At 50.0% G+C, this 25,564-nt stretch overlaps 11 protein-coding genes across 11 annotated transcripts; 7 read left to right on the top strand and 4 right to left on the bottom strand.

The window, feature by feature from the left end:
* Nucleotides 1–306: 306 nt before the first annotated feature.
* Nucleotides 307–2,200, bottom strand: BJY04DRAFT_214463 (Zn(II)2Cys6 transcription factor; the record flags this gene model as incomplete). The annotated part of the gene is made up of 2 exons (XM_073715215.1): nt 307–2,062; nt 2,124–2,200. The coding sequence occupies 2 exons, from the start codon at nt 2,198–2,200 to the stop codon at nt 307–309; spliced, it is 1,833 nt and encodes a 610-aa protein (XP_073575488.1).
* Nucleotides 2,201–2,877: 677 nt separating this feature from the next.
* On the top strand, nt 2,878–4,074 carry BJY04DRAFT_205389 (putative aldo-keto reductase (AKR13); the record flags this gene model as incomplete). Its single annotated transcript, XM_073713591.1, has 4 exons — nt 2,878–3,053; nt 3,107–3,300; nt 3,345–3,414; nt 3,477–4,074. 4 exons carry the CDS (start codon nt 2,878–2,880, stop codon nt 4,072–4,074), a joined length of 1,038 nt encoding a protein of 345 aa, XP_073575487.1.
* A 408-nt stretch (nt 4,075–4,482) lies between these two features.
* Nucleotides 4,483–5,874, top strand: BJY04DRAFT_137231 (3-methyl-2-oxobutanoate hydroxymethyltransferase ECM31). The gene is made up of 2 exons (XM_073708618.1): nt 4,483–5,037; nt 5,098–5,874. Exons 1-2 carry the CDS (start codon nt 4,606–4,608, stop codon nt 5,719–5,721), a joined length of 1,056 nt encoding a protein of 351 aa, XP_073575486.1. The 5' UTR covers nt 4,483–4,605; the 3' UTR covers nt 5,722–5,874.
* Nucleotides 5,875–6,352: 478 nt separating this feature from the next.
* On the top strand, nt 6,353–8,023 carry BJY04DRAFT_231099 (uncharacterized protein; the record flags this gene model as incomplete). The annotated part of the gene is made up of 3 exons (XM_073719439.1): nt 6,353–6,801; nt 6,857–6,969; nt 7,012–8,023. The coding sequence occupies 3 exons, from the start codon at nt 6,353–6,355 to the stop codon at nt 7,455–7,457; spliced, it is 1,008 nt and encodes a 335-aa protein (XP_073575485.1). The 3' UTR covers nt 7,458–8,023.
* Nucleotides 8,024–8,299: 276 nt separating this feature from the next.
* On the top strand, nt 8,300–11,659 carry BJY04DRAFT_231097 (P-loop containing nucleoside triphosphate hydrolase protein; the record flags this gene model as incomplete). Its single annotated transcript, XM_073719438.1, has 8 exons — nt 8,300–8,653; nt 8,716–9,201; nt 9,232–9,347; nt 9,487–9,904; nt 9,995–10,234; nt 10,432–10,731; nt 10,783–10,939; nt 11,024–11,659. The coding sequence occupies 8 exons, from the start codon at nt 8,300–8,302 to the stop codon at nt 11,392–11,394; spliced, it is 2,442 nt and encodes an 813-aa protein (XP_073575484.1). The 3' UTR covers nt 11,395–11,659.
* A 148-nt stretch (nt 11,660–11,807) lies between these two features.
* Nucleotides 11,808–15,454, top strand: BJY04DRAFT_180208 (putative PHD finger domain protein). Its single transcript, XM_073710021.1, has 3 exons — nt 11,808–12,047; nt 12,153–12,826; nt 12,881–15,454. The coding sequence occupies exons 1-3, from the start codon at nt 12,041–12,043 to the stop codon at nt 14,888–14,890; spliced, it is 2,691 nt and encodes an 896-aa protein (XP_073575483.1). The 5' UTR covers nt 11,808–12,040; the 3' UTR covers nt 14,891–15,454.
* A 71-nt stretch (nt 15,455–15,525) lies between these two features.
* On the bottom strand, nt 15,526–16,795 carry BJY04DRAFT_137212 (LUC7 domain-containing protein). Its single transcript, XM_073708617.1, has 3 exons — nt 16,683–16,795; nt 16,287–16,618; nt 15,526–16,230 (listed from the first exon to the last, which is right to left on the bottom strand). The coding sequence occupies exons 1-3, from the start codon at nt 16,723–16,725 to the stop codon at nt 15,760–15,762; spliced, it is 846 nt and encodes a 281-aa protein (XP_073575482.1). The 5' UTR covers nt 16,726–16,795; the 3' UTR covers nt 15,526–15,759.
* Nucleotides 16,796–17,136: 341 nt separating this feature from the next.
* gpi16 (GPI-anchor transamidase subunit GPI16) lies at nt 17,137–19,022 on the top strand (the record flags this gene model as incomplete). The annotated part of the gene is made up of 3 exons (XM_073715214.1): nt 17,137–17,489; nt 17,540–17,934; nt 17,983–19,022. The coding sequence occupies 3 exons, from the start codon at nt 17,137–17,139 to the stop codon at nt 19,020–19,022; spliced, it is 1,788 nt and encodes a 595-aa protein (XP_073575481.1).
* Nucleotides 19,023–19,073: 51 nt separating this feature from the next.
* BJY04DRAFT_180201 (uncharacterized protein) lies at nt 19,074–19,835 on the bottom strand. The gene is made up of 4 exons (XM_073710020.1): nt 19,802–19,835; nt 19,613–19,743; nt 19,321–19,529; nt 19,074–19,245 (listed from the first exon to the last, which is right to left on the bottom strand). The coding sequence occupies exons 2-4, from the start codon at nt 19,682–19,684 to the stop codon at nt 19,236–19,238; spliced, it is 291 nt and encodes a 96-aa protein (XP_073575480.1). The 5' UTR covers nt 19,685–19,743; nt 19,802–19,835; the 3' UTR covers nt 19,074–19,235.
* Nucleotides 19,836–20,149: 314 nt separating this feature from the next.
* BJY04DRAFT_137170 (uncharacterized protein) lies at nt 20,150–21,899 on the bottom strand. Its single transcript, XM_073708616.1, has 3 exons — nt 21,565–21,899; nt 21,109–21,512; nt 20,150–21,051 (listed from the first exon to the last, which is right to left on the bottom strand). The coding sequence occupies exons 1-3, from the start codon at nt 21,660–21,662 to the stop codon at nt 20,249–20,251; spliced, it is 1,305 nt and encodes a 434-aa protein (XP_073575479.1). The 5' UTR covers nt 21,663–21,899; the 3' UTR covers nt 20,150–20,248.
* A 237-nt stretch (nt 21,900–22,136) lies between these two features.
* BJY04DRAFT_205379 (uncharacterized protein) lies at nt 22,137–25,303 on the top strand (the record flags this gene model as incomplete). The annotated part of the gene is made up of 3 exons (XM_073713590.1): nt 22,137–23,258; nt 23,396–23,865; nt 23,920–25,303. The coding sequence occupies 3 exons, from the start codon at nt 22,137–22,139 to the stop codon at nt 25,301–25,303; spliced, it is 2,976 nt and encodes a 991-aa protein (XP_073575478.1).
* Between the last annotated feature and the right edge of the window lie 261 nt (nt 25,304–25,564).

The raw sequence follows: 25,564 nt of genomic DNA, 5'->3' as shown, positions 1-25,564 counted from the left end.
TTCGCTTCCTCCCAAGTGACTATTTTATCTCTAGGTGCAGTATCTATGTATCTTGCCTAGTTTATGCGCTTTATTTATAGAGCTTTGGGTGGGTGATCTTGACCCTGGCTTATAGCTGGGTCGATGATGAGGTTGACGTTTGTTGCTGGGAGTTGGCTGGATGGATGTTGAGGGTACACGTAGCTGGTTGAGGAATTTAAGAATAAGATTATTCTAATGTCTCTGCCCCCCTTGTGCGTAGTGTGGCCAGTAACCGCCTAATTGGTATGTACTGACAGCAGTACTATCGCGTTTAACTGACGGTAACTACAACCACCGCTGCTCAGGAACAAGATACTCCCCAATACAGACCCTCCCCTCATCCATCCCCTCCCAGCTCCCAAACAAAATCACCTTCTCAAGCGGATCCCCTTCCATCTGGGCCTCTAGATCCCGGATCCGGCTTGACTCTGGTAACATTGGTTCTTCTGCACCAGTACCAGCACCAGCACGATTCCCATTCCCATTTCCATTCTCATACCCTCTCAAAGCGGAATCCAGATCCAACCCGGAATACCCTGCCCCCTCCTCACCACCCCCTTCAAGGTCACCACGAACATAAACCGCAGGAGAGATATGATCATAGAAATCCCCTTCCTCAATCTCCATCACCCGTCTCGCAATACAAGCCGTGACCTTGGCATCCCAGATCCCCTCGCGATGATTGGTAGACTCCAGCAGTCTGACAGCCCTCCTTCTCACCCTTCTATCTCGGCACTTGATCGCCGTGTAGAAGAGTGGGATCATCCATCCGACGTCAATGATCGTGTGTGCCATATCGCATCGCCCGATCCAGTGAGGTTTTGGGTTTCCATTACTATTGTCGATAGAAGGTGTGACGAACGGCGAGTCAGGGTAATTCGGATCCCGCGACATCATGGTATACACGTGCGAAAGGTAGTTGAGAATATCGACGAAGAGCGGTGTATACCTGTCAAAGACGGATTCTGAATGCTGGTGTAGACTAGTTTCGGTCATTATTGTTAGCATGGTGTGGTAGCTAGAGACCAGCCCGTGGACTTTGGCTTTTGCTTCGGCGACTTCAGAGGTTATGGAGAGATGTAGGGTGGGCAGGGAGGTTATGTAGTTTGTTTTCCAGGCGTCCAGGCCCTGTTTTATGCGGTCGCGGTGGCTGGTTAGGCGGTAGGTGGAGGGTTTGGAGGGGATTTGGCGGGCGAGTGTGGAGAGGCGGAAGATTTCGTTCATGAGGTGGTCTAGGCTGCGCCAGACGGCTGTATAGGAGGTGAATTTGGGCGGTTCCTTGGGAGATGGTGGTGGTTGGAGTGGTGATGAGAGGATGCATGGCTGGGGACGCTGGATATGTTGGAGCAGTTGGACTTGGGTGTGGAGTCGGAAGAAGGCTTCGCCTATTGAAACGTCTATAGGCTCTTGGGATCCTTGTATGGCCTTGGTCGAGTTGCACTTTTCCTCAGCAGACTGGGCCTCGGCAAGGATGTTCAATCCATTGCGAAGATGAACCTGCGCAGAGACAAAATGTCCGCGAAGAAGGTCGAGCACGACAAACACAAGACAGACAATAAGAACCACACGGAATGAGGACTTGTCTTTTATCGTGAAGTGCGGACTCAGGTGACGGACGGCCTTGATCAAGTGGCGTAGTGTGGATTGCTCTAGTTTCGTAGCCGGAACCGAGTTGGTTTTGACGAAGCCCACTCTGTGGGTAAAGCTTAGGGCCATGATGGCGTGCCAGACAGCCTGTTCGCTGTGGCTAGCCTGTAAGAGGTTCTTAGTCCAGAAGTCAGAGAGGTAGGATCCCGGTAGCTTGATGATTGTCCGGCCTTTAAACCAGTCAAAGGACGCTAATTCGTCCGTACTAGCAGCCAGGGTTGATATACAGGCGAGTGGGGGATATTCTAATATGTCTCGTGGAGTGTTAGACGATTGACGGCGCCAATATAGATTGCCACCACCTCCCCAGACGCCGTAGCCGTCGCAGACACGGCCAGTGGAGAGGCATCGATGACAGACTGGAAAGTGCTCATCGCACTTCACTTTACGGATCCTAACAGGCGGGGTAAGCTACGCTCATCTGTTAGGGACGGGGTTCAAGCAGTGCAACTCACTTGCATGTCTGGCATCCGGACTTGACCCTTTTTTTCACCTTGCGACCAGGCTTTTCGGGTGTTACGGACTTTGTCATTCTGTCAAATGGTTGGATGTCCGACGTACTGGGATTGAAGCCGAGTGACGATAAGTTCAAAGCACTTGATTGTTTTTCGAGAATAAGCTCCAGTCTCTCACTGCAAAGAGTATTCGAGGTTGTTCCTGGTCGGCTCGGAATCACTGTCATTTAATTGGACTCAAGTGGTTGATGGGATTTTGAGCTTCCGCTGTGTCAGCGGCTGGGCACGAGGGAAGCATCCTGTGGTTCGCGTTCTCGGAAATGCACAAATATGATTCAACGTGCGATGATTGAGCGCCCTGCTAGTCTCATCTTCGGCGGAGAGTGTTGGAGTGGTATGAAGATGATGAACGAATGGAGAGAATGGTTGGTCTGCTCGCAAACACTCCATGCTGATTGGACTGTTGGGTATAGCGGATCCATAAGGCTGCTTTGGGGGCCAACCGTCTTAGGGCTAGCGTGTATCAGAGTAGCAGGGTAGAAGCTTATTCTTCGAAGTACAATGTGGAAGTATAGGTAGTGTCTGGCGAGTCGGTCTAATAGGCAGTATTAGGCGATGCGTATCTCCATTGAGACCAATATTATCTCCAGCTCAATGATTATAAAGGGCCCTCATCCACAGCTCGGCCATTCAACAGACTCGAAACATCGAGCAAGCAATACCCGACGAACTTTCTTCCAGACCATTGAGCAACATGTCAACGGTATCACTGCGTTCTCTGGGTAGAAATGGGCCCTTTGTACCGGTTCTTGGTTCTGGTTTGATGACAATGTCTTATCTGGCCTATGGAACTCCTCTGAGAGAAGAAGAGCAATTTGCTATCCTCGATCGAGCGGTGGAAATAGGCGCAACCTTTTGGGATACTTCAGAGTAAGATGTAGCCGAAATTGTTCATGGTCTTCATCGGCTAACGGCATCGCAAGTCTCTACGGCGACAACGAGGAAATCGTGGGGAAGTGGTTTCAAAGGACAGGAAAGCGGGACCAGGTCTTCCTCGCAACAAAGTTTGGGTTCGTTAATGGAGGCAAGTCATACGAGACTGATAGCTCTGCCTCATATTGCAAGAAGGCTTGCGAGGAGAGCTTGAAGCGTCTTGGCGTTGACTCCATTGACTTGTGTAAGTGGTCTCATTTGAGATTGGAGACATACTGAACTTCCTAGACTACCTGCATAGCGCTAACCCCGAGACTCCCATTGAAGAAACCATGCGAGCTTTGGTGGAGCTGAAGGAGTAAGTTCGTGTTGTGGCTAGATACTGTCGAGCCGGGTATTTGCTAACGCGGTGCGTTTCAGAGAGGGCAAAATCAAGCATATTGGACTTTCAACGGTGTCATCTACTACGCTTCGCCGCGCCAGCAAGATCGGACCCGTGACTGCTGTTCAAGCCGACTACTCGGTGGTATCGCGTGATATCGAGGCTCCTGCCGGTACCAACATTCTGGCTACTTGCCGCGAGCTAGGAGTCGCAGTGGTCGCCGCAACACCTCTAGGACGCGGTCTGCTGACATCCACCTTCAGCCAAGGCGGCGAAGTTGGAGATGAAAAAGACATGCGCGTGAGAGTGATGCCCCGTTTCCTCCCTGAGAACCGGGAACAGAATCTCAAAGCTGTGAGTCAATTCAGAGCACTAGCTGAGAAGAAAGGCTGCAGCGTGTCTCAGCTCGCTCTTGCATGGCTTCTCAAGCAGGGAGATGATATCTTCCCGATTCCTGGCACAAGAAGGATCAAGTATCTGGAGGACAACTGGGGAGCTCTCAAGATCTCGCTCACGGATGAGGAGGAAGCGGAGATCAAGAGATTTGGGGAGTCACAAAAGCTCGCTGGGGGCGTTGTGCCGGAGCAATTTGCATCGTACCTCTACCGCGACACGAAAGAGGAGGAGGTTGCTTGAGAGAAGTCCTGTACTGTTTAGATGGAGATGAATGAATGTGAGCGAATAATAGCAGAGAGAGAAAGTGCCTCGGCCAAAGAGATCTCGGCCCGGAAGAAGTGGAGTTCCGGCGGAGTAGCCGTAGGAGCGGTAGCGTAAGCAACCAACCACAGCAGCATCCTGATAAAAATGCAGGCAGAATGACCTCAAGAAAAAAACGCCCCCCACCTGACCGCCCACGCCTTACGTCCCGTTTTCTCTTGAGATGCTCTTCTCTACGCAGCATATACCAGCACGCGCTTTGAATATATAGACGCTCATGTTTTGTTGAGATGGAGCAAGGCTCTTCCCCGCTTTACTTTGACTCACATTTGTTTTCTTACTTAACGATCTTTGTATAGCGCCGCATCTACCCGGCAGTTGTCCGTCCCACTTAGAGCTATAGTAACGCCACCCATCTAAACTGGGCAGTTCCTCAGCTGCCCGCTTCATAACCCGAGCTCTTACCGTGTTGTTCGGCTCGATTCACAGTTAAAGTTATATAACTACGAAATGGTGGCTTTGAGGATTGCCGCTAAGCGGATGCTGCAATCGCAGCGTGTCGCGTGCTGCGGTATACAAGCTCCCGCGCCTGCGATAATTCCTCTGCTTCCTCGATCCGATATCAATGCTCGATTCCAGACTCCATGCGGTGTGCGCCATAGCTCCCACTCTCCGCTCGGTGCGAATCCAGCCAATCCACGGAAGAAAGTCACGATGCAGACCCTGCGAAACCTCTACAAGAAGGGTGAGCCCATCACCATGCTCACCGCACATGACTTCCCAAGTGCATACGTCGCCGAGACTGCTGGTATGGAAATGGTTCTCGTGGGCGATAGTCTGGCAATGGTGGCCCTGGGTATGCAGGATACAAGTGAGGTTGGCTTGGAAGACATGTTGCTGCACTGTCGAAGTGTTGCTCGAGCGGCTCAGAACTCGTTCACGGTTCGTATAGCGAAGTGGAACCCCCAGTGTCAAATTCAAGACCCTAACCGTCATTTCTAGATTGCAGATCTTCCTATGGGATCTTATGAAGTGTCACCAGAGCAGGCTCTTCAATCCGCAATTCGCATCGTGAAGGAAGGTCGAGTGCAGGGAATCAAACTAGAAGGAGGTGAGGAAATGGCCCCGACCATCAAACGGATTACGACTGCCGGTATTCCAGTTGTAGGGCATATTGGTCTTACGCCTCAACGTCAAAATGCCCTCGGAGGGTTCAGAGTTCAAGGGAAGTCCACAGCGGGTGCACTGAAACTATTGAAGGACGCGCTTGCGGTGCAAGAAGCCGGAGCATTCATGATGGTGGTGGAGGCAGTGCCGGCGGAGATTGCAAAAATCGTCACGGAGAAGCTCAGCGTACCGACAATAGGCATTGGTGCTGGAAACGGTTGCTCTGGCCAAGTCCTAGTTCAGATCGACATGACCGGAAATTTCCCGCCTGGTCGATTCATCCCGAAATTTGTCAAGCAGTATGCCAACGTCTGGAACGAGGCACTGAAGGGCATTGAGCAATATAGGGAGGAGGTAAAAAGCCGGGCATATCCTGCTGAGCAACACACCTATCCGATCCCGAAGGAGGAACTTGTTGAGTTCCAGAAGGCCGTTAACGACATACACGAGAAAAAGTAAATTTATATATTTCGGTTCCGTCTGGCATATGAAACCTACAGCAGTCTTGACGATGAATGATTACCCCTGTTTCTGCGGCATGACTCCTGTTATTTGATACCTTTGTGAGCAGTTATTGCCTTGTTTTGTAAACCAATTGTTAATCCTGGATCGATAAGCACAAATAGGAATCGACTCTTACCTGTTTGTACAGATACCAATGTGTGACTGATGGTCAATCAGTTAGATCAGAGTTGAAGGGGGAGATGAGAGCGCCAGGTGGTTGCAGATGATCCGGTCTCGACAGTGGAAGTGAAGCATTCCAGCCTATATAAGCATCAAATAACTAGGAATATCCTTGGCATCGGAAGTTATGCAGCCAGCAGCATACAGAAACAGATGAGGATGCGAGCTGGAAGATGAATTGGGAATGGGACACATAGGCGACTGCTTGCATTCTGCGGGCAAAACCCCTCCTCCCAGACTGCGGTACAAAAGGCGGTAGCCTACGACAGCTGGAATCTTGGCAGGGGCATTCATTGTTTAGGCTTCACCATCAAAAGAGAATTGAGTCAGTCTGTCCTATAGCACCTTTTTATTTTTGTCCTGTGTGTTATTCATTCACACAACCTCTCGAAATACTGTAGCTATGATGGCCAGCAATGAAGAATACCCGGTTGATGAGGAGATCGCTCATTTCTTTGAGAAGACAACAGCTACTCGCGCAGCCTGTGACGCATATGCAGCAGAACACTTTGGAGGCGAGGTAATCCCTGTTGCCGTACAAGGCGTGTGCAGCTATACGGTTTATGTTGGGTCCAGCAGCGAATTTGTGATTCAGTTTCGCCTTCGGTCTCTTGCGCTGAAGGTGGAGACCGTCAACCTCGCTCGAACCAAATATGGCCACTTTGCCCCGCAAGTCGCTTTTAGGGGGCAGATCGGGGATGACATGGAGGGAAGAGAACCAGTCTATATCTATGTCATGAATCGAGTACCTGGTGTCAGCTACCTGGATTTCATTCTCACTTATAACAGTCGTATACCCGAAAGTTCCGCTACATTTTCTTCTTGGCGGAAGACTCTTGTAACTGATATCGCGAAGTATGCCTGGCGCTTACCATCATACGCTCATAATACTAACCATACATCCTCTTAGGTTTTTTGCCCTATCTTGGAAGTCTACGCAAACTGTTGATCAAACATATCGCGATGAACTCTACCATCAATACAAGAAAGAACTTGAGTTGTTACTTACCTCTCTACCCTGCCGTTTCCAACCATTCATACAGTAATCTCTCGACTCCCTTCCAGCTATTTTCTCGCTCCCAATGGTTCTCCTCCACAGAGACTTCGGGGTATGCAATATCATGGTAGACGAGAAGTCTTGCAATCTAAAAGGGGTGATCGATTGGGCCGAGGCTGAGATTGCGCCATTTGGCCTCAACCTTCATTCCCACCAACGACTCATAAGCAGGGTCTACCTCAAGAATGGTTGGACCAGATACGACGACTACATCACTTTTGAGGAGATATTTTGGGCCACATTGCGCAAGGAGGCTGGAGGGTTGGACGATGAAACGATTAGAGTCATCAAACTAGCAAGGGTTGTGGGACTCTTGTTATCCCGTGGCTTCAGTCGCCTTGCGAACCAGCCGGTCCCTGTACCGATCCAAGATGATGAACATGAAGCGTACAGAATGCGGGATTTGGATGGGCTTTTGATTAATCCGGACACAAGGTTTACGGAATTGACGTAACTGGACCAGATTGGTAGTGAAACGACTGACAAAGAACTGACTACAGCTGCAATGGGCATTCAGTGAAGCACGCTTAGAGAACTCCGGCCACAATGGGAGCAAGCTGTTTTGAGATCTTCAAAACTTTCTAGCTTGGAGAGAGGCTTAGCGTTGCACATCTCGTCGTTGCCCAAGGTCTCATTCGCCGTGCAAACACGCGGGATGCTGTGAACCGACTCAAATGCCAACCTGTGACTCGGGTTGACCTTGTATCTATGACACGAGACGAACCCAGCATGAAAGTGTATTGCTCAGGAATGAGTTCTGGCATACACTCACTGCCGCAGCCTAGGATCTGGAGGCCGATTAGGGCTGTGAGCTTATTCCTGGCAACGTAGTTGATGAACCATCCTCGAACACCTCCCAACACTGAACAGGTCTGACTCTATAATAATGTGCGGTAATGAGAGCTCTTTCTCTGAATCTACCAGCAAGCCATGAAGTGATTCCAATCAATGGAAACGGGCCTCCTCATCCTTTCGCAGCGCTGGTGAGTAGCAGAGTAAACTTAATGCCCCTTTTTGCTCTAAGACATAGGATTTTTAGTAAGAGCTGGATTCAAATAGAAAAGAGACTACTACAGCCAGGTGATAGCCGTACCGTGCCACTCAATCCATCGCATCCTATAGAGCATCTACATCACGTGAGCTGATCTAAGGCTTTGTGCTCTCTTGTTTTGAAGGCACGCGTTTCAAAGCACATCTCTTTACCTCAATCCTTCGTTACTTCGTATTTCTCCCCACATCTTTCCCACTCTTTTATTGACGCGTGGATCTATACCAGTGTTGTCTCGATTTCAGGCAATGACTACTCAATATAAACGCTCCACCCGAAGGACGGGTCTAGCGAAGACATCACAAAATCGGAAAACTGCGCATGCAAAGAACCCATCTTCTTCAGCAATTTCAGAAGCCGGGGGACCTCAACTTGGTGATAGGACAGCAGTTCATGTTACAGTGCGTTGTCGGAGTCGCAGTGAACGGGAGACCAAGGAAGATCATCCCGTTATACTTCGAACAGATGGCATCAAGGGAAAGACTGTAGAAGTATCTATAGGTCCTAGCATAAACAAGACCTATAGTTTTGATCGGGTATTCTCATCTGCTGCTGACCAGCGCACGGTTTACGAAGATACGGTATTGCCCATGGTTGATGAAGTGAGTTTCGAAGCTGGCTTGTCACTGATATTACCCCATCCATATACTGATACATAATACAGCTTTTGTTGGGATACAACTGCACCATCTTCGCGTATGGCCAGACCGGGACAGGCAAGACATACACAATGTTTGGAAATATGACAGAGGAGTTTGGGCTTTTGTCGGACAATGCAGGAATCGTCCCACGCACTCTCTACACACTTTTCGACAAGCTTAAAAGAAGGGATAGCACTGTCAAGTGTTCTTTTATCGAGCTGTATAACGAGACCATACGGGATCTCCTCGCTGATAAGGATGATACGAAACTGCAGCTGTTTGAAAACGAACGGAATGGCGCCACCGGAAGTTTACTGGTGAAAGGGATGCAAGAATCATATATTGATTCTCCATCAGCTGGTCTTCGGCTACTCGAAATGGGTAGCCGGAAACGACATGTGGCAGCAACGAAATGCAATGACTTGAGCTCTCGAAGTCATACTATTTTCACTATTAACGTTCTTACCAAGACGAGCGATGAGTCCATCACCTCTGGAAAACTGAATTTGGTAGACCTGGCTGGCAGCGAGAATATTTAGCGAAGTGGCGCAGAGAACAGGCGTGCTGTCGAGGCGGGTCAGATTAATAAAAGCCTGCTAACGCTGGGACGAGTTATTAATGCCCTGGTTGATAAATCCTCACACGTGCCGTACAGGTATTGCACGCCTAGTCCATCCGAGCATACGAAAACTAATGATGGATAGAGAATCAAAATTAACACGATTACTGCAAGATTCCTTGGGTGGCCAGACCAAAACTTGCATAATTGCGACTGTTTTACCCTGCTAGTCAAGTCATGAAGAGACTGTGTCTACATTGGACTACGCATTCCGCGCTAAAAACATCCACAACAGACCGCGGATAAACAACCCCGTCCCCAAAGATACGAAACTCTTAGAACTTGCTCAGGAAATCGAGAACCTCAAACGCAATTTAAGAGCAACAAGAGATCGGAACGGTGTATATATGACTTCCGATACGCATGAAGAGATGATGAAAGAGATAGAGTCCCGACGGATCATGAACGAGGAGCAAAATCAGAGTATAGAAGCATTAGAATCTGGCCTCCGCCACAAGTCAAAAGAGCTACTCGCAGTCACACGTGAGCTCCGGGAGGCAAATCTAGAGCTCAATCAGATGAACGACGCCCTAAACAAAGCTCAGAACATATGGGGCGGATCTGTTGCCGAGATCTCAGACATCACCGAGAAAGTGATTTCCCGAATGAAGCACTTCCAAACCCAACAGACAGGGCTCTAACGGGACTTTTCGGCCAATCTCGGCCGATTCCTCGAAAACGAGATGGCGGCTGCCCAGGAGAATCAGACCCTGCTTTATGATAGTTTCCGTTCTGTTGACGTCGTTGGGGAGGAATCTAGGACGCAGGTATTGAGAGATAAGACAGAAGAAGCTTTCCGTGGGCACAAGCAAATCAGTAAAACGGGCAGGGTGACGGTTTCCGAGGCTATGAATGGACTCTCTCAAGCTATTGCCCGGATATCTGAAGGTCTCGAGGAGGAACTGTCGAAGTGCAACAATCAGGTACGATCTCTTATATGCGTTTATAAGGTCTTATCTGATTGGCTTTCTAGTTTGATACTGCTTACAGCACGCTTGATGAGGATGTCTAGTCTACATTCCAGATTATAGCCAAATATTTTGAGGAGCAAAAAGCCGAGATCAGCGAGCTTCGTCTTCAGCTTCAAGATGCCAACTCTTAATTGATGGAAATGAACCAGAAGACATTACTTGACGTTGCTCGCCTTCTAGAAGAGGAGCGGTTGAATGCTGAAGTAGAGCGCAATAAATTTCTGGCCGAAATCGGTGCACTATATGACCGTTCATGCCGGCAACGTTGGGACAGACTTCAAGGAAATCACAGTATTATCAGCGGTGACATTTCGAGCTCTGAGGATCTGATACAAGGTCTTACTATACATACCCGGATTGATGAGTGTATCAACAAGCAGAAGCAACTTGCCAAAGAGCTAGTAGATGCAAGGAATAATCTCAAAGTGCGGATGGGACAAGATAAGGAGGTACAGCTCCTGCCCTGCTATATGATTTAGCCTTTCATTGACTAGGAGCAGAGCCTTGCTGCGCACTATTCTTTCGCTCGACAAGCAGCAGTATCCGCGAGGAAGGACCTACAGCAAGGGGTTGACAATCATGAGGAGAATCTTCACGGACAATTGGAGCTCTGGGCCCGAGATTTGGAAAAGACACAATCACAGAACAACCAGCTTGGTGACACGTATCTTGACCATTTGGAGACCCTGGAGACGACTATGAAATAGTCTTACTTAATGATGAAGGACCGACTTGGAATAGTATTTGACAACTCCATGCAGTTTCAGAAAGACATGGCACTGCAGTCTGACACAATAGAACAACCTATCAATGCATTGGAGAAGGAGATTTGCGAGCCCCTCTTACAGCTGCGAACAAATATACAGAGCTGTTCATTGCCAACAAGTGCTACCCTACAACAAGATTCTACTGCCTCTGTTAACAGGGGCTCATTGATCTTTCTGGTGCACAAGGAGCCTAAGGAACAGGACTCCCATGATATACCAATATCAACTTATATCAGTCAAAAGGACAATTCCCACGAGGAGCCGGACAGTCTGGCCAAGCAGCCATCCTTGGAAGTTATACCTGATGACAGCGAGCAACCCCGACTTAAACGGCGTCGTCTGTAAGAAAGCAGTGCTTGGTTACATCCATTCTGCCCCTAGATAATTTTTCTTATGTAGAAAGTGTCATTTCGATCCCTGGACTAGTTAATGTCTGTAAACGGCAGGGAGTCTGGTCAAATTTATGGAGTTTGAGATTTGGAGGTTCGAGGATAGATTTTCTGCTCATGGATCTAAGGGTTAGGCCTTTTTTCCTGCCTAGATCATATTCAATAGCTCTAGTTATAAGGGAACAACCATTGCTTTTAGCAGCAGAAATGATCCGGCTTCGCCACCGAGGTCAAGAGATAACTACCTAAGAGAGTGGGATGACTGATGACAGACGAACAGGTAGATTGTGGCACGTGATCTGTCATGTGACCCGTAGCCTGACCACGCAGACCTCTCCTCGCGTGCCGAAGATTCCCCAACATCCCTCACGCATCACTCGTGCCCTCAAGAAGGAAGCGCTGTACCACTCGATAGTTGGCGCCGAGATTGAGTATGCGCTCTAAGTGCGCCTCTTATCGTCAGATTTAAGTGCTTCCGTTGCCCTGTGTGTAGAACGAGACCTAGGTGGCGCGCGCGCAACGCCAGCTCGGACGCAATCCGTTATCCTACAACGCGCCGTAGTAATTTGAAAAGCTTCAAACAACCACTATATACCCTCATTATGGCTGGTAAGCTTAGTACAATGTCCTCCTGGGTCCTGCGCGAGAGACCAACTGTGGTTCTCGCGACAGCTGCCCCAGCTTCTGTGGATAGTGAGCTAACTATCGCGCCAGATGAACCGCGTCGCTCCGGTCGCTCGACCAAAGGCCAACACAAGAACCTCGATATGATCAGCGAAACACCCTCGAAGAAGTCGAAAGCGAAAGCGCAAGCGAAAGAAAAAGCGCCGAAGCCCTCCGCAGAACCTACCCCCGCCCCGAGTGAGGAAGAAGAAATCATCCGATGCATTTGTGGCGAGTACGAGGAGGAGGAAGATATCGAACGTGATATGATCTGCTGTGATGGCTGCTCAGCCTGGCAACACAATGACTGCATGGGTCTGACGTTCGCGAAAGGCGAGGAGCCCGACCAGTACTTCTGCGAGCAGTGCAAGCCTGAAAACCACAAGGTGCTCTTGGAGAAGATCGCGCGTGGCGAGAAGCCGTGGGAGGAGGCTGCAGAGAAGAGGCGCCAAGAGGCCGAGGAGCTGAAACAATCACGGCGCAAGAAGGGCAAGAAGGGTGGGAAGAAGGGAGGTAGGCAGAGCGAGGTCAAGCCCGAGACAGCAACACCCGCTCGTGCGACGACTGCTCCTCGCGTGTCTGCGACTCCAACAGAAGCTCCAGTAGCAGCGACCCCTACGCCTGCCCCGGCTCCCGAAAAGCCTAGTCAGCCTGCCGAGGAGCGACCAGCAAGCTCACAAAAGCGAAAGTTTAGCGAGCAACAGGACGTCCCGACGCCTGAATCGGTGCGTATCACGCTGCCTCTATCCCGGTTTGTTTTAGCTGCTAATGTATCCAAGGGACCTAAGTCAAAACAGCAAAAGGTTTCGCCACCTGCCGGAGATCTAACCCCTAAGGCAAAGCCCGCTCCTAAGCCGGCACCTGCGAAGAACGAACAACCAACCGCAAAAGACAAAACTCAACCTTCTGTCACTGACATTGCGGCGTCCCAAGGCGTGAAGTCTATCAGTGACATTAAAATTCCCGCTCGGAGGAACGCTGTTAGCGCGCTCTCAAAGGTCTTCGTAGATCAAATCACGGATGCGCTAGCGCGAGGGTCTTTCAAGTTGCCGGACGGCAAGTCGGGGGATGAAGTTGGCCAGCAGCTCGGACTTTCAGTCGAGGATGGCATGTATCAGAATTTATGTGGTGGATCTGGGGAGCCTACAGAAGCTTATAAGTTACAACTGCGGACGGTTTTATTCAACGTAAAGAAGAACCCTTCTCTACGGGATCGTCTGCTCGTAGGTAGTTTACTTCCCGAGGCTCTATCTAAAATGAGCTCCCAAGATATGGCTAGTGAGGAACTGCAGCAGAAAGATGCTGAGATCAAGAGGGAAGCGGAGAGACAGCACATTATCATCCAGGAACAGGGGCCCCGAATTAGGAGGACCCATAAGGGTGAGGAGATAGTCGAGGATGACCAGCAGAATGTTGCCAGCGAGCCTGTCTTCTCGGCTGTTCCCCGTCGCGCTACGGAGACTGATGGAAGCCCTACTGCGCAAAGCCCAACGAGTCCGACTGCTAAGCAACCAGAGACTGATGGACAGGAGAAGACTCTCCCAGCGCCAGAAGTCACGCCAGCAGAACGAACAACCAGTCACGACGAGCACTTCCCACCTCGAAGCCACTCACCGGGAACTGGTCAAGAGCAAGTATTCCCAGAGGTTGCTACACACATTCGCGAACCAATACCAACGCCAACGGGCAAGGTCCAGGCTGATGCAGAGATCGATCAACTGTTGAAGGACGACGACGAGCCCGAGTCTCCACCATATTCACCGAAAGATGTTCACGAAGAGGGCTCTATCTGGCACGGCAAAGTGGTCATGAATCCCATCGGCGACTTTTCGTCATTCGCCAAACATGTTGGAGGAGCAGACCTGAGTGGAAGGATACCATGGAGCCAACTCATCCCATCTACTCTGCTGATAGATGGACGAATCGATATCCAGCTTGCCACCAACTACCTGTGTGGTCTGCGGTTCAGCACATCAACGGATGTCTCCGTCATCTCCATCAGCAGGCCAGAATCATCAAAGGAGAAGGCCGGCTTTGACAAGCTCTTTACCTATTTCCAGGACCGCAAGAGATACGGCGTGATCGGAAAACATCCCCTCCCAGCCGTCAAAGATACTTACCTCATCCCCATTGAAGCTGGAGCTACCAAGAAGCCCGAGTTCATCGAGCTCCTCGAGAACAACAGCCTCGAAGACCCCACACCCGAACGCCTCCTCCTCGTCGTCTTCGCCGTCAAGACCGGCGAGTCTAACCCTCCATCCGTGCAACCACTCTCTCACCACCCCAGTCTCGATCCCGCGGCCTCAGCAAGTCCATTAACAGTTACCTCGGGCACACCGCAACAACCCCATTTCGCAACCCCCGGCCCCAGAGCTTCAATGCCATACCCCCCAACACCCACGCCAGCTGGAGCCTTCACAGGCACCCCTCAAGCACCAACACCTAACAACCAACAACCTCCGTCGCAAACACCCCAAAACAACAACTCACACCCGCCTCAACAAGCAGACCAATCCTCCGCCGTCACTGGTCTCGCAGCAGCCATCCAAGTCCTCGGTTCGCAGGCAAACAGCCCCGCAATCCAACAACTACTCCAACAAGCACCGAATGCAAACCTCGTACAGTTACATGTTGTGCGTGATATACTTGTCAAACACCCACAGGCTGCTACTGATTACTATCTGCTCATGAATGAGTTGTATCAAGCGACGGCGCCGGCGGGCGCGAATGCCACCGCTAATGCAAATGCAAGTACGAACGGGAATGGAAATGGGAATGGACATGCCTAGTACCTAGTTCTAGGAGCAGGAAGAATTCTTGTATAGTACTTCTCTGATACTGATACTGATTCTGATTCTGATTCTGATACCGATGCGATGGGCATTGTACCTGAAGTCATGGAAGGCACATGCATGCCATTGTCCCAATCTCATACCTAACACTTCTGATTTCTTTTCTTTTCTCTCTCTTCTCACGTCACTTTGTGCTTTGTTTCCTTTTTTGTTAGTTACGTTCCGGAATCGGTTTTCGGTCTGCGGGCTCGGTGTTCCTGTCTTTCTTGTTTTTTATTTTTTTTTTATCTCCGGTTTTGCTTTACGATTTGACGCTTGAAAGCCATTGCTGTTTTACTCGCTCCTCATTGTCGAGGGTGAAAATTGATGGATGGCTTTTGGTTGGACATGGATATGGACATGAACAAGGCCATGGACATAACTACGGGATACCTAGGTTAGTTAGGTAGTTTGTATTGCGCGTTGCTAGCTTATAGTTTAGCTGGTAGTGTCGGGCTGGTGGATTGCTGGCACCGACAGGAAGATTTCTATTTTTAGTGCTCTGATACAGTATGAAATGTTGGGTGTTCTGCGGTAGTTTAGTCTTCATCCTAATGGATTGATCTTTCCTGATTGTCAGTGGACTATGTGTGATGCATTGAACTACCTAAGTAGGCCGTAAACGAAAAGCTCATGCTCTGGTTCTCTAGTCGCAAGGAAGAATATAAGATATCAGATTCAATGACTCCGTATTTTCGTCCCTAGATCCTAGGCAGAGAAGACTGGAAACAAACGCCTGCGCTATGCAAAACCAAACCGAGTATAGGCTCGAAGGCGAAGACGTAAAGAAAATAACAAATGCAGCAGATCGATATAAACACTCCAGCTTACCACCGTCCGCCGCGCTTTCTATACCCACCCCCGCCACCACCTCCATATCTCGGACCTCGTCCACCACCAGACCGTCCACCCCATCCGCCGCCCTCTTCCTCATCGTGATGTCGAACAGGCGGAGCCCGACCCTTAAGCTCCTCACTAAGCTTCTTATATCCCTTGCGCATATCCGAGTAGCCCATGTGCATCTTTCCGAAGAAGTGGTCTGCCAAGCGGCGGTCGTTGTCGAGTCGACTGAGGTAAGCGCCGCAGACGTCGCAGACTTGCAGTTTCTGGTGGCCTGAGGGACCGGATGTATCCTGGAGGTTCTTGAGTTCGCGCTCGCATGTTTCCTTCTGGTGCTTTGCGGTGCGGATTTTGTGGAGTTCGTTGAGGGCCTGTGCGACGGCACCGGTTTCGCCTAAGACGGAAATTTCAAGGAGCCCTGAGTTGATACTTTTCGTTAGGTCGGAAATTTGTTTAAGCTGTAAGAGTATCCGCGTTAGCAATTTTCAACTCTTTTCAAGCTGCTGAAGCTTACCAAATTATTCGTCTGCCGAATCTCATCAGGCGTCTTTTCCAACCTCCGCTGCGCAGACTCAATCCGCCGATCACAGTCATCAATATACTTCTGCATATCGCGCATGTAGTCGTAATCGAACCCCCATTTTGCCTTCTCCGCCGCAGACGCAGCCTCGTACTCCGCCTTTAATCCTTCACTGTGTACTTTCGGGCACGGACCTAGATCCTGCTTTGTATTTGTGAAGAGATCGTGCGGACACGTTCCGACGAGGTAAGAGCGGCAGACCTTTGAGTCTGTGATGGAGAGCTGGGCGTTGCGTGAGGGGTTGCCAATTCCTACGAGCTGGTCGGCTGCGATGAAGAAGTTTGTTAGCTTGAGTTTGAGCTCGTAAGGGTGGGATTTGGGGGATCTTACCGCCCATGAGCTGCTCAAGCAGCTTGCGTTGTTCGGCCGCCATGGTGTGAGGGAGCTGGAATGGAATATAACTCTATCTTGCGTGTGTGAGGGCTGGAAGAGGAGATATCGAGATGGTGAAATGCGGCGGCGGAAATGGATGCAAATTGGCGCTAGTCGCGGATCGCGCTTAGTGGCCCCTTTTGGGTAATGCTGGGAGACCTCCCCTTTGTCCACCACTGCAGCTCTTCCACGGTGCTTGATTTAACAGCTGAATTTCGCCTGGTAGCTGCTCTTGCGCCTATGCACTGAGCGGGCTGCGGTGTTGCAACGAAAAGCGTACGCGACCGGTTTCTGACTCTCCCGCTACTCCTCCGACGATCCACTGTGTCAAGTAGACCCGTACATGGCTTCTTAGCCTCTCCTCCACAAGCAATTGAGCTTTCGATCGCCTTCGCATGGCAATAATGTCGTGATGACGCCCTTTTATTTCCTCGCGCTCGTTTTCGCCGCGTTGTCATTTGGCTCCGCGGCGCCGAACTACCACGAGAACCTCCTCCTACAACCACTCCCGCCTTCATCATTGCTCGCCTCATTCAACTTCAAAAGCAACACTACACAAACTTCGTTTGAACAGCAACATTTCCGATATTTCCCTCGTGCGCTTGGTCAGATCTTACAGCACGCTAATACCCGAGAGCTGCACCTCCGATTTACAACTGGGAGATGGGATTCTGAGAGCTGGGGCTCTCGTCCTTGGGATGGAGCAAAAGAGGGAGGGACTGGCGTTGAGCTATGGGCGTGGATTGAGGCAGCGGATGATGAAACGTATGTGGATTTTACTTGCGCCAGGCCTCAAGATACTGACATTAATACAGCGCTTTCTCCAAGTGGATTACCCTAACACAGTCGTTGTCAGGGCTGTTCTGCGCGTCCTTGAACTTCATTGACTCTACGAGAACTACCCGACCAGTTGCCTCATTCGAGCCGATTGGCGGTCACTCTTCGTCCGAGAACCTGCATTTGCTCCACGGCACCCTTCCTGGAGAGGTTGTCTGCACGGAGAATTTGACACCCTTCTTGAAGCTGCTACCCTGTAAAGGCAAGGCGGGTGTAGCTAGTCTACTTGACGGACATAAGTTGTTCGATGCTTCGTGGCAAAGCATGTCTATTGACGTACGACCTGTATGTCCGAAGCAAGGGGAATGCTCGGTGCAAATCGACCAGACTGTGGACATAGTCCTGGATATTGAGCGGTCTAAGCGTGAAAGAGGTAAGGATAATTTCTAATTCTGTAAGAGCCCTAGTTAATACTGTATAGGCCATACTATTCCGAGGCCCATTCCTCCCGATAAGCTTGTCTGCGATACATCCAAGCCATACCATGGAGGTGGCACCTGCTATCCGCTCGAAAAGGCAGCTGACAAGGGCTGGAGCGTGTCGGAGCTCTTCGGACGAAGTATCAGCGGTTCTTGCACGCTGACCGATGAACAAATCTCCAATGAAGAGGCCGTCTGCCTTCGCATCTCGCCGATACGCGAAGTGCGCCCTTCGCCGGATACAGTAGAAACAAGATTCTCCGACGAGTACACTCGCTGCTTCTCCCCCCCGTCGTCTGAATCTTTCGACCTCACCGTACCTGAACAAGCCATGGAAGTTGTCACTACAAATGTTCCACTAGAAGAGCCTGTTCTTCATGCCGAGAGGACAATCGTCGGCCACGGCGCAGAGCGTGGTGGAATGCGCATCATATTCAACAATCCCTCTAACGGCAAAGCCGTCGACTTCATCTACTTCGAGACCCTCCCCTGGTTCCTACGACCATACATCCACACACTCCAGGCAACCGTCACCGGACCCGACGGAATCCGCAACCAAGTCCCAGCCTCCCATTTCATTAAAGAAACCTATTACCGGCCCGGCGTCGACCGCGAACGCGGCACACAACTAGAACTCGCCTTATCCGTCCCCCCAGCCTCAGTAGTGACACTCACTTACGACTTTGAGAAAGCAATCCTGCGCTACACCGAGTATCCCCCCGACGCCAATCGCGGCTTTAACGTCGCCCCGGCCGTCATCAAGGTTACTGGATCCCAGTCCGGAAAGCCGATCTACATTCGCACAACTAGCCTTCTTCTCCCCCTTCCGACTCCAGACTTCAGCATGCCGTACAACGTTATTATCCTTACGAGTACAGTGATTGCGCTAGCATTTGGAAGCATATTCAACCTTCTGGTGCGCCGCTTCGTGACTTCCGAGGAGGCCGCCGCGCTTAGGGCTCAGACGCTCAAGGGGAGGCTGGGTGGGAAGATTGTTGCGTTAAGGGATAAGATTAGAGGAAAGAGTGCGAAGACGGAGTAGATAAAGCCGCATATAGTTTTCACCGTAAGTAATCTATGCCAGATATAGAAATACAGATCAAACTTGTATATTGATTCTCAATCTTGAAACATATTGTCATAACTCATTCAATCAGTTCACTCCACCCCTCATTATCGTTACATTACAACATAAGCCCCCCCAACCCACCGAGGTCTCGGTCTCATCCATCATTCATTCTCCAACTACTCAAGCTTAAGAAGACCTACACGCACCGATCAGCACAAACCCCCAAACCCACAAACCCACAAACCCAAAACATGATTACAAGTAGACTCACCCAGTAAAAGCCCCCTTCAAATCATTCCACCCGGGCAGCGTCTCCCCGCCACCCGGCTTGCGGTTCATGAAGCTCGTATCCTCTTGATCACCCGGTAGCTTTTCGCCGCCCGAGGAGTCGATCGCGCGCGTCTTGTACTTGTCTTCTGCGGCGCTCTTTTGTTGTTCCAGCGAGTGGAAGCCGTAAATTGTATCGGAGGGGCAGTCGGTCTGGATATTGGTAAGAAGAGGGGGGCTAGTTGGTTGGGGCTGGGAAGGGAGGGAGGAAATTAGGGTAGGGAGGGCAGGTATACCTCGACGTGTCCGAGTCCTTGATTTCCGCCTTGGGTTGCGGCGGGGGCGTTGGTTGTTTGGGATTCGGTCATTTTGGCTTGTTGTTGTTCTTGTAGTTGTGAGTTGGTTGTATAGTTTGTTGGCCTGGTGTCTGGGGAGAGGTTAGATGGATACTGATATTAATTGTCACGTTGACAGGGGATACTTACCTGATATAAAAAAAGCGGCTGCTATATCCGTAGTTTGAAGGTGAAAACAGACAGTGAGGTTTAGGTCGAGATTTATAGATGCTGGGGTGGTGGTTTCAGGGCCGATATGACATCATAAGTGACGCTGGGGGATGGGGGCTTGTGGGGGGTATGACAACGTCCAAGGATTAAACTACACTTGGCGTGCCAAGGATATTTTGTTTTGCTAGGGTATAACTGGGGCTGTAGAGTTGAAATTGGACATGTCATTGTTGATGAGAATTTGATGAGAGTTTGTGGTTTGGAGTAGATTAGTGAACAGGGTATATCATGCTTCTATATGGCACATCAATTATGTGGACAGATAGGACAGATAGGACAGGCGACCCGACCAAAGTCAGAGGAGAGAACACTCTATAGGATGCTTCTAAACGGAAAGCTGATGAAGTCTCGTTATTAGGTTCTATTCTATTTAGCTCGAGAGCTCAACCCGGGCTTCCTCGGTATATGGACCGAACTGAGGAGCGGAAGGGAATCAAGCATTCCAGATATGAGGTCAAAGGATCGCAACGTAACATGATCAAACAGTTGTCTCTGCTCCAGAGGGACAGATACAACGTCACGATTGATTGTAGTCGACCCTGGATCGATGTCAATAGACTTGTAGAAAACTAACGGCCACGAGTTGCTGAAGCCGATACTTTCGAGTGATAAAGGGAACCACGGAGATATGCCATCGAAGCCATTCTCCGGAGAGAGAAAGGTATCAGGTATATAGAGCTCGCGTAGCTGCTGAAAAGCAGTCAATCCCATGTTACTGAATCGTAGACCGGCCGATACTGGCTTATGCGGATCATTATAGGGTGTAGACATGTCGAGCATTTTCAGGGAGTTGGTCACAGGCTCTAGCATCCTGTCAAGAGGAGGAGCACCCGTTCCATGGTCATAGTTGAGGGAGAAGATAAGTGTGAGAGATTCCAGGTTGCGGGGAATCCGGAGTAAAATCGATAAAGAGAGCAGTGGTAGTGCGTCCCAGTGTAGAACGAGGCCTTTGAGATTCGTGAACCTGGTTTGCCGTACTTTCGGAGGCTTGCGTGGTTCTATGAGAACACGAGCATCGCTATACCCCCCTTGGTATGTATACGCTGGCTTTCGGAGGAAGGCTTGAACATACTCAAGCTGAGGAACGGATAGTAGATCCTGCAGAATATGATCAAATGTTTGCCTACCGGATAGCATCCTGCTATGTCCGCTTTGAACTTCGAAGTAAACTATCGTTTGGTGTTCGTGTTAGCCTGGAAAGCCTTGCATATTGGGGTTTTGCGTACCATATCTCAGACTCTGACTGACTTGGCCTGTTGTCAGCTTGTCGAGAAGCATCATAGCCATATATCTGCACTCTTTCCTCTGCAGCGCGGGCGCCGGCCTGAAGCAGAGGGTGTGCAGTGATGACAGTTGCTCGACAGGAACGTTTGAAATAAACTCTCCATTGTTACGCTCAATCCAAAATGTGCGGATATGGTGGCGGATGTGTGGCTTTACTGTCATCAAGCTAATGAAGCTTTTGAGTGTTTCTTCACCCTTGAGTTTGACAGTCGAGTAGAATGAACGCCCAATCCGGACATATACAGTCCTCGACGTCCGCATCAAGGCAAGTCTATCCTTTCGGTTCAATTGCGATACAATGATATCGAAAATCTCCAGTGGCCCTTGAATGAGCATGCAGGGCTTCCTAGTAGTAATGTTAGTTGATGGGCGCCGTGCTATTGAAGTGGGATGATTACTCGCTAATGCTTGTAGCTGGGAGGCGCTCGGAAGACATCTTCTCTTGTTGACTTGGAGAAGAAATCGACCATGTACCCTTCAGTCGAAGCTGAACCATACCGTAGGCATTGTTGATGCGTGACGATCTTGGAGGTGACAGGTGGGGTGGTGATCGTCAGTAGCTTCGATCGGATGTGAGCCAGTTACCTACATGACTCAGATCCAAGCACAGTATTAACTAGCACTGCAGTAACCAGATTTAGCGAGGCTATTGGGCTTCCACTCATCTCGACCCTTTCAGTTTACAATGGCCGTGGCTTGTGTCTCTTTTGAGCTTCAATGATTATTTTGTAACAAGCCGGTAACCCTAACTTCAGGGTCACTGATGGTTCGTACGCCAATCGTGACGAAGCTCCAATAGAGATGAAATATGATATACCGAACAAGGGCCTTGCTTCAAGTAAGTCTGGTGTTAGTCAAATTAGTTGCACCCCTCCTGATCACCTGACCGACGCTTCGCTCCTCTCACCATCGTCAACAACTACCTAACAACGTTGCCTGTCTCAACTCAACACCATGCTTCAATGTCGAGATGAGTGGCTATAATTGGCGCCATGAGGACTTTACCGTGGGCTGGATCTCTGCCCTTCCAATCGAGCTTACAGCCGCACGACATATGCTGGACGAAGAATACGGACCTCATCCTGATGATTCAACGTACACTTTGGGGCGCATTGGAGAACACAATGTTGTGATGGCTTGCTTCCCTGCGGGTCAGATCGGTGTCTCGACAGGAGCCATTGCCGCGGCCGATCTGAGATCTAAGTTCCCATCCATCGAGTTTTGTCTTTTGGTCGGTATCGGAGGTGGGGTTCCAAGTGCAGAACACGATATACGACTTGGCGACGTAGTCATCAGCCAGCCTGATGGCATCTATGGTGGCGTGGTACAATACGACCTAGGGAAGACAACATGCGATGGACAACAGAAGCGGACTGGCTTTCTCAATGCACCACCTGCGCCATTATTGAAGACAGTCTCCAGGCTGCGGTCCAACCATGCGCTTGGCAAGAATACGATGCCTGCTCATCTCTCCCATTTTGATTCAACTCTATTTGATCACAGAAACACAGACCCGGATGTACTTTTCCATAGCTCGTATCGCCACGCGGGAGGATCAACGTGCATGCATTGCTCCCAAGAAATGCTTGTTCCACGTGCAACCCGGGCCAGAAGTGAGGTTGCTATCCATTATGGCACAATTGCCTCAGGAAACCAGGTCATGAAGGATGCAATAGCACGAGATCGGCTCAGCTCTGAGTTGGGTGGTGTTCTTTGCTTCGAGATGGAGGCTGCAGGCATGATGAACAATCTCCCGTGCCTTGTGATCCGTGGAATATCCGACTACTCCGACTCGCATAAGAATTCAAGCTGGCAGCCTTTTGCAGCTGCCGCAGCCAGTGCATGTGCAAAAGAAATACTCGCTCTTCATGGCGCAAGCTCCGGCTCGAAGCGGCGCAGGCTTATCCTTGACTGGATAATGTCGCCAGAACAGGAACAGAAACATGCTTTCGTGGCTGGGACTCGCGTTGAGGGTACCGGTAGCTGGTTTCTGGAACACCCAGTTTATACAGCATGGCGCGATGTTATGGATAAACCCAACGTTATGTGGTGCCACGGCATGCAAGGAGCTGGGAAAACGGTTCTCATGTCGGTAAGGCCATTGCACCGTCTGGTATCAGACTGACTTTGCACAGATCTACCGCGATCGACGAACTGAGGCGTCAATCCTTCGACAAGAAAGTTCCTACCATCTTTTATTACTTTAATTACGAGGACGAAAGCCGCCAGACACTCAGTCATTTCTTGAAAAGCCTTCTAAGACAAGTATTGGACGGCATACCTATTCTTCCGACGAGGGTAGCAGAAGCCTACAACAGACTGGGAGGCTTGAAATGCACACTGCCTGAGCCAACTCTCGAGAAGATGGCCTTGGAAATCATTCGAACCATACCGCACCTATATATTTTTATTGACGCCCTTGATGAGTGTGTCGATCTGAGCCGACGAAAGGGGGTCATTCGCTTTCTAGAGCAGGCGGCGTACAAGCCAAATGTCCGACTCCTCATTACTAGTCGGCCACATGTTCAGGAGATTCCGACGGCCTATTCTGATTGCCGGAGGATTCTGATACGAGCTTCCGAGACGGATCTCAAAGCATACGTTTCTCAAGAGATAAGCCGGGCTGGAGTCAATGATCTTATAGGAGCTGACTTTTCACAGCGCATCATGGATACGATTATCCTTCAAGCAGAAGGAATGTAAGTTACTAGTCTGGCAAGCGCTATTGTTTCGTCTAGTTGACGGGCCTTCAGGTTCCTACTCTCAGTTCTTCGTACTAAATCTGTGCTACGAGAGCCAACGGCTGGTGATATGGAGGACTCGCTGTCATCTCTGGCTAAAGACCTCCCAGAAGTATATCAAGTAACGTTATCACGGATTCAGCAGCTTCCGGAGAGCCAGAAAAGGCTTGGTATGATGACATTGATGCTCTTGACGCACGCGAAATCTCCTATCACGGTAGATAAGCTTATGGATGCTCTTTCCGTCCGGCTGGGTCAAACTGCAATGCGACCCAAGCATCGACCGTTGCCTCGGGTTGTTCTAGAATGTTGTCAGGGGCTTGTAAACATCGAACCGTCAACTCAAACAGCCCGCTTATCGCATTACGCAGTCAATGAGTACCTCGTCGAGAATAGCCACAAACTATTTGGGGATGCGGAAGCCAAAGTTTCGGCCCTGTGCCTGACCTACCTACTCCTTGATCCATTCACCAAAGGAGCTCACAAAGACGAAGCCGAGATATATAACCTGGTAAAGTCGTATCCCTTTGTATCCTATGCGGTCCAGCACTGGGGCAACCATGTCCGTCCATGCGAAAATAATCCCATGGTTTGGGGGCTTGCTGTCCGATTCCTCCGCAACCCACATGCAACAGCCTGTGCAACTCAAATTAAGCAATACAACAAGAACTATAAAAAGGTGTACTGGGCCTTTGAAGAAGCCTACAGCGCCAATGCTCTTCACATTACGAGCAGCTTTGGGCTAGAGAGACTTGTTCTCGCCATTCTTAGCCAGGAGCCTTCCAGAGTTGACGACGCAACAACTATTGGCACGACCGCAATTAACAAAGCGGCTTCCAATGGCCATACCTCAATTGTCAGAGCCTTACTGCAGATAGGCGCCAATCCGTATTTAGAGAATTGGTACGGCAATGCTCTACACTGCGCAGCGGAGTCAGGGAAGTGCAACACAATCAAGGAGCTGATCTCATTTGGTATGAGCCCTAATGTCGATTCAAAGAAAGGCCGAACTCCTCTTGACTGCACCCTGGATCGGGATCAACTGAAGGCCTTTGAGACACTCATTGGTCTTGGTGCTGCGGTCGACTCTAGGGGGAAACTCAGTCCAGTTATCCTTGTCGAGGCCGCACATATGGAGAGTGTCAAGATTGTCGAGTTCATCTTGAAACGGGGTCTAGCAAACGTCAACGGTTCGAACTATGATGGGGCCACGGCACTGCATCTCGCAGCCGAACACAATAACACAGAAATCATGGGCTTGTTGATCGAGGCAGGGGCTACTGTGAACGCCCTAGATGGCACGGATGCCACACCTCTTATCTATGCACAGAGATGGGGCTGTGACGATGCAGCAAAGTTATTATTAGCTCATGGTTCAAACTTAGGTGTCCCGTGACGCCGATGAGTGTGACCTTCCGACTATACAGAAGGCATGGCTCTAGCCTAAAGGAAAACTCAGAGTTTATTTTTGACTGTTGCGACTACTGCGGCCTGTCACGAACATTCAAGCAGCAACATAAACCCAGCTAAGACACTGAAATTGGGTTCGAGTCAATTTTTACTGGAGCACCACCAATCAGATCTTTGGGTATCTATTCAAAAACCCGGCGACGAGCTAACCAGTCTCTCTCGGTGGGTATTACCCCGGACCTCGCAT

The sequence above is a fragment of the Aspergillus karnatakaensis genome (assembly GCF_047715665.1).
Source record: "Aspergillus karnatakaensis strain CBS 102800 unplaced genomic scaffold BJY04scaffold_6, whole genome shotgun sequence".
Classification (NCBI taxonomy): Eukaryota; Fungi; Ascomycota; class Eurotiomycetes; order Eurotiales; family Aspergillaceae; genus Aspergillus; species Aspergillus karnatakaensis.
Note: the sequence above shows the minus strand (reverse complement) of the source record. Positions and strands in the feature narration are given on the sequence as shown.

What these genes read in the sequence shown, in the direction of transcription:
- BJY04DRAFT_137231 (XM_073708618.1), top strand. Translation starts at nt 4,606, where the DNA reads ATGGTGGCTTTGAGGATTGCCGCTAAGCGGATGCTGCAATCGCAGCGT. An exon ending in CGGCTCAGAACTCGTTCACG is followed by an intron (nt 5,038 to 5,097) that starts GTTCGTATAGCG and finishes CGTCATTTCTAG; the next exon opens with ATTGCAGATCTTCCTATGGG.
- BJY04DRAFT_180208 (XM_073710021.1), top strand. An exon ending in ACGTCCCGACGCCTGAATCG is followed by an intron (nt 12,827 to 12,880) that starts GTGCGTATCACG and finishes AATGTATCCAAG; the next exon opens with GGACCTAAGTCAAAACAGCA.
- BJY04DRAFT_137212 (XM_073708617.1), bottom strand. Translation starts at nt 16,725, where the DNA reads ATGGCGGCCGAACAACGCAAGCTGCTTGAGCAGCTCATGGGCG. An exon ending in GCTTGAGCAGCTCATGGGCG is followed by an intron (nt 16,619 to 16,682) that starts GTAAGATCCCCC and finishes TCTTCATCGCAG; the next exon opens with CCGACCAGCTCGTAGGAATT. An exon ending in TTCGGCAGACGAATAATTTG is followed by an intron (nt 16,231 to 16,286) that starts GTAAGCTTCAGC and finishes ATACTCTTACAG; the next exon opens with CTTAAACAAATTTCCGACCT.
- BJY04DRAFT_180201 (XM_073710020.1), bottom strand. Translation starts at nt 19,684, where the DNA reads ATGACCGAATCCCAAACAACCAACGCCCCCGCCGCAACCCAAGGCGGA. An exon ending in AAGGACTCGGACACGTCGAG is followed by an intron (nt 19,530 to 19,612) that starts GTATACCTGCCC and finishes ACCAATATCCAG; the next exon opens with ACCGACTGCCCCTCCGATAC.
- BJY04DRAFT_137170 (XM_073708616.1), bottom strand. Translation starts at nt 21,662, where the DNA reads ATGGTTCAGCTTCGACTGAAGGGTACATGGTCGATTTCTTCTCCAAGT. An exon ending in CCAGCTACAAGCATTAGCGA is followed by an intron (nt 21,513 to 21,564) that starts GTAATCATCCCA and finishes CATTACTACTAG; the next exon opens with GAAGCCCTGCATGCTCATTC. An exon ending in CAGTCAGAGTCTGAGATATG is followed by an intron (nt 21,052 to 21,108) that starts GTACGCAAAACC and finishes ACCAAACGATAG; the next exon opens with TTTACTTCGAAGTTCAAAGC.